The sequence below is a fragment of the Gambusia affinis genome, linkage group LG05 (assembly GCF_019740435.1).
Source record: "Gambusia affinis linkage group LG05, SWU_Gaff_1.0, whole genome shotgun sequence".
In the NCBI taxonomy this organism is placed as follows: Eukaryota; Metazoa; Chordata; class Actinopteri; order Cyprinodontiformes; family Poeciliidae; genus Gambusia; species Gambusia affinis.
Window position 1 is genome coordinate 28,830,428 of NC_057872.1, and position 9,557 is coordinate 28,839,984.

At 34.4% G+C, this 9,557-nt stretch overlaps 2 protein-coding genes across 2 annotated transcripts; both read left to right on the top strand.

The window, feature by feature from the left end:
- Positions 1–619: 619 nt before the first annotated feature.
- On the top strand, positions 620–2,596 carry LOC122831279. The gene is made up of 5 exons (XM_044117359.1): positions 620–665; positions 775–856; positions 1,097–1,223; positions 1,368–1,621; positions 2,377–2,596. Exons 2-5 carry the CDS (start codon positions 794–796, stop codon positions 2,557–2,559), a joined length of 627 nt encoding a protein of 208 aa, XP_043973294.1. The 5' UTR covers positions 620–665; positions 775–793; the 3' UTR covers positions 2,560–2,596.
- A 1,686-nt stretch (positions 2,597–4,282) lies between these two features.
- snrnp48 (small nuclear ribonucleoprotein 48 (U11/U12)) lies at positions 4,283–9,167 on the top strand. Its single transcript, XM_044117358.1, has 9 exons — positions 4,283–4,577; positions 4,877–4,990; positions 5,672–5,732; positions 5,848–5,928; positions 7,382–7,561; positions 7,674–7,795; positions 8,486–8,589; positions 8,663–8,797; positions 8,966–9,167. The coding sequence occupies exons 1-9, from the start codon at positions 4,428–4,430 to the stop codon at positions 9,045–9,047; spliced, it is 1,029 nt and encodes a 342-aa protein (XP_043973293.1). The 5' UTR covers positions 4,283–4,427; the 3' UTR covers positions 9,048–9,167.
- The last annotated feature ends 390 nt before the right edge of the window (positions 9,168–9,557 follow it).

The window sequence follows — 9,557 nt, forward strand, 5'->3', positions numbered from 1 at the left end:
TTTAGATGAGCAGGCAGATATAGGTAAACTATTTTTGTGGGTCACGTTGTTGTATACCTCTCCCTTTTGGCTTGCCCTAAAGGAAAACCAAAATAAAAAAATTAAGAAAAATATTTTAATTCTTCATTCTTAGCAGCATTAAGATATAATTCTGGAGGAATCTTTTGTCTTTTATCTTTTCAGCATATTCAGTAAAATTCTGATGAATTATTTAATTTGAATACATCTGTAAGTTTTGGACCCTTCCCTTGAATGCAGTCTGTCACTTTTAACTGTTCACTCTGCTAATATGTAACAGGATAAGAAATTTTTAAACCAAAAGAGGAAGCAACAGCCTCTCAGTCCTTTCACCGTGGCCACAATTAAAAACAGTAGTTTTTTAGGCTATTTCTCATTCTAAGCATGACACTCTGACAGTTTTAACAGGAAAATATGTTAATAAGAGCATCTTCAAAAAGAAAATAGCATGCAGTTTCTGTGTTTAGTCTATCTTTTTATCTATGGGTTAAACCTTTCACTAAGCCCAACCCCTCAAAGTGGGGATGGACTAGGAATCCATTCACTGATCTATATAAGGAGCTTATTTTCTATGACAGAAGAATCTCTCATTTATTCAAGAGAGACTTCAACAACAGACCAGACTATTTTCTGCATAAACCTTCCAGGTAACTATAGCATAATATTAATCTGTTTAATGGGTTCAAGATTTAATTCTGAAAAATGTTGTCACAGTATTGCTGGTGTGATTATGTCATTTGTATTATACTTTCAAAGGTTTTTAACCTTTGGTAAAATGAAGATCCTGATTGTGATAGTTGTGACCTTACACCTGGTCATTGGAGCAACTAAGAATGAAGTAAGACGTTTTCTAACATTAAATATACTACTTGCATCTCAACATCTTGTAATTTCTTGATGCAGTTTGTTTTCACTAATAGACATATTATATTACATTGTGTGATAACTGGGAGTTACAGTTTGTTTCCCAATGTGTTTATCTGGAAGACATTTTTGGATATTCAGTTATTTCTGATGGAATACTTAAGTACTCTATTATTAATTTCTATTTTCCAAAATATTTTTTCTTGTCTCATAGCTACAATATGGTGACATCATTGCCACGGCTCGTGGCTCCAGATTTACTTACAAGCACTATGGTATTTATCTGGATAAAAAGAGATTCAAAGACCAAACTGCAGATGACAACATATTCCACTTTATAGGTGATGTATCTTTTAACAAATTTAAGACCACTGTGAAATTTCAATTTTTTTTTTTTCTATATGTTAGCTTATTTTACTAAGTTATTAATAAATAAATAATATGTCAGACTTTGACTAAAACTTTAAAAATACATATTTCCATAGGTTTTCGTAGAAAAGCACCCTTGGGTGGCTGCATCTTTGATAAAGTTGATCTCAAAGATTATGAGAAGGATAATTATCTGGACAAAATAGAAAACTACAAAAACAAAGTATCGACAGATGAAATAACAAAGCGAATTGAAGAGAAGTATAAAAGCTGTGGGAAAGACCCAAAAACCGATATTTGGGAAGCCTTCTCCAACAACTGCGAACATCTGGCTAATTACATACGATACGGAGAGAAAATTTCACTGCAGGTATGTGGCTGATTGAAGCAGAGTGAGAGACTATATATACTCCTATTGAACTGTCAAGTTTCTGAGATGTAAACAAAATATTTTTTCTATCTCAAATGTGACATATTTTGTACTATCAAACAGAAAAAAAATCTACTAGAGGAAAAATGTTTATACAAAAATCTGCAATAACCAGATTGCATAAGTATGCATATAGTTAAAAATACTTCTATGAAACATTTTTTGATTCAGTTTCAGCATTAACATACATATTTTATTTGCTATCAACTTTAGAGAATATGATTAAATTAAAAATAATGGGACAATGTTATTTGTTCTGTACCTTGTTCCATTTGCATCCCTTAGCTAAAGCCATAGTTGGCAGAGAGGTTACAAAAAAGCAAAAATATGCAATTGCAAAGATAAATCGGTTTGGGCGATGAAAAGAAAATGTCTTCACAAGATGATAGACTCCTGCAAAAAAAAGAAAGAATAATAAAATTGAATCAAAAGGTTGCTTAATAAAGTCCTAATTTAAGGGAATGCACACTTATATAATCAGGATGTTGCAGCTTGTTCTGTTTTTATATTTTTCCTCTAAAAATGGTTTTCAGTTGAATTGTAAAGATCACATTAAAAAGAGAAAAGATCTGGAATAATGTATGCTGTTCTTTTTTGCATCATAAAACCTTCGAATTTTTACAGCAGCATGTTTCCTTTTATGTTAACTGCATGTTAAGGTTTCTTAACAACAAGTAACCTTCTTGTGTTCACAGATTGGCCAGAAAGCAGCAGCTTTGGTGCGCAACCCCAAGAAAACCAAGGATGAAATAAATCAAATAAAACAACAATTGAAAGGATCGGAGGTTGCATGTGATGACACTTGCAAAAAACAAGGAACTGAAATTATGAAGCAGGATCCAGATGTTGAGAACAGCGCCAACACAAAGACGGGCTAAAAGAGCTGATTTCAACAATCTTTCTGTTGTTCTTTACGAAGACATGAGATAAAAATTCAATTTATTCAGAACTTTGAGTCTTTGACTGCATTTTGTTTTTTGAAGCACCTACTTTCACAAGAACAATGAGCAAGAACTTCAGATCTATTTTTATCATCCTTGTAGCCATTTATCAGAAATGGAGATGGAATTTATGGACAATATTTAGGGTTCATTCTCCAGTTTACCACCTGCATGGTTGAACACTGGGTTCTTGTTTTGAATTTATATTAATTCTGTTTAATTAAAACAGCATTGTTTTAATTAAACTTATTCTTATATTTTAATAAGACTTATTCCATTTGAGTCAACAGTATATGAGGGTCAAAACCCAGACAATAGGCATGGTGGTGGCTTTTACAATAAGTCATTGGTGTCTTTAGCTGCTCAAAATGGCAAGGAGACTTTCTTCATCTTGTCTTAAACATATATAACACAAAGAAGCCATTAAAAATGTATGCAGTTTTTGTCATAGTAAGAAACTGAAAAGCATATGAAAGATATTTAAGAGTACCGGTAATGTGCTGCACGGTATGCCTTTACCTGAACTTTTACAATTAAACAGTTTTACCAAACATGAGCAGCTTTTAAAAAGTTTTAAAAAATTGTGACGTAATGGGGGAAAGTCAAACAATAATTAACTAAAGTTGAATACACAGAAGCAGAGGAAGTTGTCAGGCTTTCAGCACAGATTTGAGAAATCTATTTTCATCTAAAATAAATCTATAATAAAGTTAGCTATCTTATTTGCAGTTTTGGAGTAAGAAGCAATATGGATGATGCAACGTCAATTAAAAGAAGTTCCTACATAGTTTTAATTTTAGCAAACTTATCAAAAAGTTGTTTTGATGAGTCGAAAGCAATAAAAATTGTTAAAATCAGTCAATACCCATAGTGATAGCCCATGGCTGCAGTGTCCAGATAGAAGGATGAAAAGCTGGTTTTCCAGCTGTTCAGGGCCTGGCACAGATCCTTGAACTCGGGAAAGCCCATCGTTCCAGACATGTCCTCAGTCAAGGACCTCACATCAGAAATTAACATCATTCAAGACTCATTTTAAAGATGAAATGTGTTAATTTGATGCTTTGTGGTGTTGTCTACAACCAGACAGGGATTGGGAAACTGCAAGAAGAGAAAATACTTTTGTCAAGATTTTGCCCAAAAGCATAAAAAGCTCTCATTTCTGTAGCTAAAATGACACTTTTTAGAAATATATTGTGAAAACTGGCAGAATTCTTCATTCTGACTATAAGACAAAGTATTCATCATTTTACAGTTGACCATCTTAAGTTTGAGGTAAACAGCTAAAGGATTTCCTTAATTCAATCTTTGTAAAAAAAAAAAAAAAAAAATAAATATCCAGTACAATGGCAGAATATAACGTATTCTTCCATACTGTTATCATGTAAGCTGTCCATCAGAGTGTGATATTCTGCTTCAACTGTTTTTTCAGCCAGTTTGTTCATTTCACTGCTGATATTACTATTTTGAAATATCGGTGTTTCTTTGTTTATTGAGGCAGTTTGTATGGTGGTTAGTTACCTACTTGGAATTTCTTAAACCTCTTGTGGTTTAAATGGGACTATTTAGTAGAAAATTTGAGGAAAGGTGAGAAGTAATAAAATCCAGGAGATGGCAGTAGTGCAACGTTATATGAAACCTGCCGTTGAAATCTAAAAAAGAAGACGAAGAAGAATATGCGTCACACATTTTCGCCAACCTTGCGCATGCGTCATCATCTCGAGCGGCAGAACATCATGGCTTCCTCCAGTACAGTTTTCGAGGTTGTAAGTCAAATGTTTGGTTTCATTTTATACTAAAACGCAACAATGTCGGACCCTGTTCAGTCGGAAGCCCTTCAGGACCGCCTGGACCGTCTACAGGAGCTGACAGAATTTACTGAGACGTGCCAGAAACAGTTAAAGGAACTATTTGAAACGTTGGGATGGTCGCAGGAGAACGATGAGGACTTCGATCAGGTAGCTTCTGCTTTTTATTTACAACCCTATAAAACATATTTGTTTCTTTAGAATTAAATGCCTAATTTACGTATTTGATCTGGTGTGTTGTCTATTATTTTCTCTTGAAGCCTTTGGTTGTGCTTTTTCTCTGTTAGAATAAATTATGCTGTTCATATGTCCATGCGTTCTTTCATTTTGTAGTGTTAGATTCAGTTTTATTTCTCCTGTACAGCTTTTTGGTGCGAGCTTTTATGTGCTCGATGGGTAATTTTTGTTGTTCTGATTCTATTTTCTTCTCCTTGCTGTTGTTTTCACAGGAACCAATGGAGCAATGTCCTTATGACTCCAACCACGTAGTCCCAGTCAGAACCTTAGAAAAACACAAAGCTTCCTGCATGCTCCGGAGAATGGGTTACTCTGCTGAGGAACAGGTGATGGTCTAATTAAAGGAAAATACCTAGGGAGGGAGATACTTTAGACCCTTTAAAATCAAAATATCTATTTTTGCCCCCATGCTGCAAATCTTACATGAAGTTCACTGCAAGGAATAAAACAAAATCTTTTGCAAAAAGAGAGTGGATACATTTTCTTGCTTCTTGTGTGTGGAAAATTTATATGTAGAAAAATATGTCTAAATAAATATGATTGTGCAAATATTCCATGGAAAAAAATGAAAACTGCTAAAAACAAACTTTTTTATTATATCAACCTAAAGAACTTTAACTCGAAACGACCAGTCAACATTTCTTCTTATTCAAATCTTAATGAGAAGGCATCCAATGTCTAACTTTTACACCCAAGACATGCTGCTTTCACTAGATGTCACTTTTTTTCTGTAACTTGCAAACCATTTCTTTGACTATTAATATTGGATCTTTTTCTGTTCTCTTTGCATCAGGTCTCAGATAACATCTGTACTAAAAGATTTATGCATGATGGTGGAAAGATGTTTTTTCTATGTCAGAGAAAATATATACAGTACAGACCAAAAGTTTGGACACACAGTTGTGTCCAAACTTGTGGTCTGTACTGTATATGTATTTATATGATGCATGTTTGAATCATGTTCCTCTTGTGTAAATGTTGTAATATTTCCTGTCACTGTGTTGCAGGAAGAGATGTGTGATCCCTCTGTTTGTTATGAAAGCAGAAACATCAAGACTTTTTTAATGGGTGAATAATAAAATTATTCTAAGTTAATTAAATATTCAGATTAACTTTGACCTGTAAACTACTCTCTATCCCGGTTTTTTAGATGTTTTAATTCGTTTTAATTTTCTTTTTGTAGACAAGTCAACCCAGCACCAGGTTATCCTTCAGGCTAGATCTGCAGCTCCACTGATGAAGATGGAAGGCGTCTTCTGGCAAGGTATCATCTCAACTTAAGAACTTTTATTAAAAACAACCAGTCAGCATTTCTTCTTTTTTTTAATCGTAAAGAGGAGGCATCCAGTGTCTAACTTTTACACCCAAGACATAATACCTCCCCTAGATGTCACTTCTGATCTGTGTATTGTGTGTTCTGTTTGCAGCAACAGTGGTGAGTATTAGAGAAGAGATGGGCTCTAGAAAATGCTGCTGCTCTGGTTCAGGCTTGCCTGATAACGTGCAGTATCCTTTTATTGTCATATCCTTTTTAAACCACAAGGTGGGGCTGTGGGGCTCTTTAGCACCAACTTTTCCCTTTACGTCTTGGGGAAGGCACAGTCAGTCAGATCTGCAGACAATGTTCCAAATATAAACATTTTCAGTTCCTGTATTCATAAAATTGTCTTTTTTAAACGTATCCCATTGAAAGCGATCAATTAATTATGATCATAATGGAATACGATGTTTATAATATCTAAAAAATTATCAAATTAATTAAGTGAACAGCTTTAATTCATAGCTACTATATAACTACTATAATTTGTCATTTGTAAAAAATAATTCAGTGGCATAAAGTATTGGTAAATAAACTCAACACTGAGCTTAATGTTATCTTCCGGAAAACAACTTAAATTATTAAGTTTCCCAGAAATTATTGTGATAATTGTTGTTTTGAGACCATTTTCAACTACTATGTGCATAGTAGTTGCATGATAGTGCAAGTTTGACCTCTGAAAAACTGCAAAGCTTTAATTTTGTACCCAATACTCCAGTCTGGAACTGGAAACCATTTTCCAAAATAAGACAAAACAACCAAATATAAATATATATGTACATATTCTTATAAATAAAAAGGAGACAAAAACCACACATAACCAAAACCATAAATAAAATGGATTATTATGCCTGTGTGAACAAAATTTCCCTACAAAAGTATTAGCCATCAGAATATACATTTTTAATTTATCATGCAATTAGCTGCTTATTGTGACAGACTTATTCAAAGCATCCAGCGCACTCTGTGCAGGATGCACAGTTTTAGGCTTCAAGGCCTAAAACTCTTTCAAACTCTTGACGACATCCAGTGGTATCATGAAATAAAGCACCAAGGGTATCGAAGATGTCATGCTTAATCTATCACATGACTTTAACTGAACCAGTTGAGCTTATTTCACTTTAGCAGAGCAAGCTCCAAGTCCTTTGAGTGTGAGTATTTGCAGGTTTATACTGATTGTGACAAACACTCATTTTGGCCTTAATTTCAACAAAAAAAATAATAATAATAATTTTGTGCCAAATGAACAAAATTCTGCACGTTTTTATTTATATGTTAATTCCTAATTGGTTATCTGATACGTATTGTTGGTGTCATGCAGTCAGTTGTGACTTTGAAGTCACCTGGTGGGTGTGTGAGTCTTTTGTTGGAGTGTAAAACCTCTGTGGTCCTTCATCAGGTCAGTACTCTGGCCAACCCGTCGATGTGCCACAGAACCACAAGCGGGCGGTGTGTGACCTCACTGTTGCAGACCGATTGGCTCTTTACGATCATGTGGTCGGCGTCCTCGGCCAGCAGAGTGAGACTGCGTCTTCCAACGAGGATCTCTACGTAGATCTGGTTTCAAAACTTAAAAAAGGTGACAGTCAGTCAACGCTGGTAGTGTCTTCTATTGAGTAAATGGAAAAAAATTATATTTTTCACTTCTCCTCCAGAAGACCTGGATAGCTGATTGTGTTTGTTTGGTTCAGATGAACAGCAGAATGAGCCAAAGAGTCACCTGGAGCTGATGGCAGAGATGAGGGACTACAAGAGGCGACGTCAGTCCTACAGAGCCAAGAACGTCCACATCACTAAGAAATCCTACACTGAAGTAAATCCTTCCATTAAACTCTTCTACTCACTGAAGTGTCCTCATATATTCCAGTTAAATACAACTTAAATTCCTTACTTTTTAATCAGCTCATCATAAAAGCTGTAATTAGCTTCTTTATTCTTTATGATGCAACGTTTTTTCTCACATATCTGTCTGATGTTTGTTTGGTTTTTTTTTTTGGTGTATTAACATTTTAGCAGCCAGTTAGACATTTTTACAAGCCTGTGCTTGTTTCAAACGCTTTTTGATTAATAACAGACTGCTAGAAAATAATAAAACTGATTTAAAGCTTACTCATTTAGTCAAAATATAAAGTTCTACGCAAATTCTGGTATTTTAAGGACTGCAATAAAAAAATATAATTACAAAATAACAAAAGTTGATTTCACACATGATTATTTGTCATACTGAATTTCTACTGATTGTATCCTTGTATTCTGTTAATTTGCATAAAATATGAATTTAGATCCTGATCAAATTGAAATAACAGAGAATTCCTGCTGACAAATAGTATTTATTGGTGTCGCTTCAAACTCATTTATATACAATAAAATAAATTGATTTTAAAATATTAATTCTGTCAAAGCTGATTGAAAAGTGCACAAAATCTGGATGAACAGACTAAAACTGTAAAAATAAAGAATGATAAGTTCAAAACGCTACAATTAGATGTTTATCATTCTGCAGGTAATCAGAGAGGTGATCAGTGTCCATTCAGAGGAACTTGCCAGAGAGTGGAAGGAGGAGGAGGATGAGAATCACTCATCTAGATCTGCTCAATCTCCTCCAGGGTAAATAAAACAATGTTTCTTTCAGTAAATAAATAAATCACTGTTGCTAAGACATAATATGGTGTGTTTTCAGTCGCTGGCTGGATAGAAGACGGTCGAAATCCTCAGAGTCGCATCATTCGCACGGTAAGCGCCGTCGCAGCAGAGAACGAAGTCGAGAACGAAGCCAAGAAAAAGAGAGGAAGAAGAAGAAGAAAAAGAAGGAGAGGTAGGAAATGTCATATTAAGCTCTCACAGTTTGGATCTCCAACATGTTTATTTCTGAGATGAAAATCTCTCATGTGCTTATAAACATTTAGAAAAGAACATGTTTTGGGTACTTTGTGTTCATTAAAGAGAATTATGTTTTTGATGCCTCAAATTTTGCTCTTGGCAGGGATTCCCGATCCCCTGATGGTCACCACCATGACAGGAAGAAGAAGAAGAAAAAGAAAGATGACAGGGAGAAGGACAAGTGAGAACGCTGGCTCTTTAGCATCAAAACTTCTTACAGCTGAAACCTGCTGCTGTCATCAGTTTATTTACTAACTCTGATTTTTGCAAAAATCAAAAATGTGAATAAAGATTTGTGCAAACAACCTTTCGTTCTGTTTTCTCATGTTTTCATGTCATTTTCTTAGATTTATTAATATGTCCATCACAGTCTTTTGCAGAGTGATTCAACAAATATTTTTTCTATTTGTATGAAACAAGAAATATAAAATGTGGGAGAGTAATAATTGACACAGCTACATGGAAAATTTTTGCACTGTGGCGCCCTCTATCTTGCAGCTTGGGTATTGCATTTTCACGAAGCATTGTGCTTATTGCGAAGAACTGCAATAATTACCATGAGTAATTATTGCAGTTATATAATGACACGTGTTTAACATGTTTGCAGCATAAAAAAGCTCAGTTAAAGACAAAATGCAACAGATGCCAGACAAAAGTGTATTTTTCAACAAAACCTTGTTGAGATGGAAATATGA

Coding starts and splice junctions, on each gene's coding strand:
- LOC122831279 (XM_044117359.1), top strand. CDS start 794: ATGAAGATCCTGATTGTGATAGTTGTGACCTTACACCTGGTCATTGGA. Junction 857..1,096: donor TTGGAGCAACTAAGAATGAA/GTAAGACGTTTT, acceptor CTTGTCTCATAG/CTACAATATGGTGACATCAT. Junction 1,622..2,376: donor GAGAGAAAATTTCACTGCAG/GTATGTGGCTGA, acceptor TTGTGTTCACAG/ATTGGCCAGAAAGCAGCAGC.
- snrnp48 (XM_044117358.1), top strand. CDS start 4,428: ATGTCGGACCCTGTTCAGTCGGAAGCCCTTCAGGACCGCCTGGACCGT. Junction 4,578..4,876: donor ACGATGAGGACTTCGATCAG/GTAGCTTCTGCT, acceptor TTGTTTTCACAG/GAACCAATGGAGCAATGTCC. Junction 8,798..8,965: donor AAGAAGAAAAAGAAGGAGAG/GTAGGAAATGTC, acceptor TGCTCTTGGCAG/GGATTCCCGATCCCCTGATG.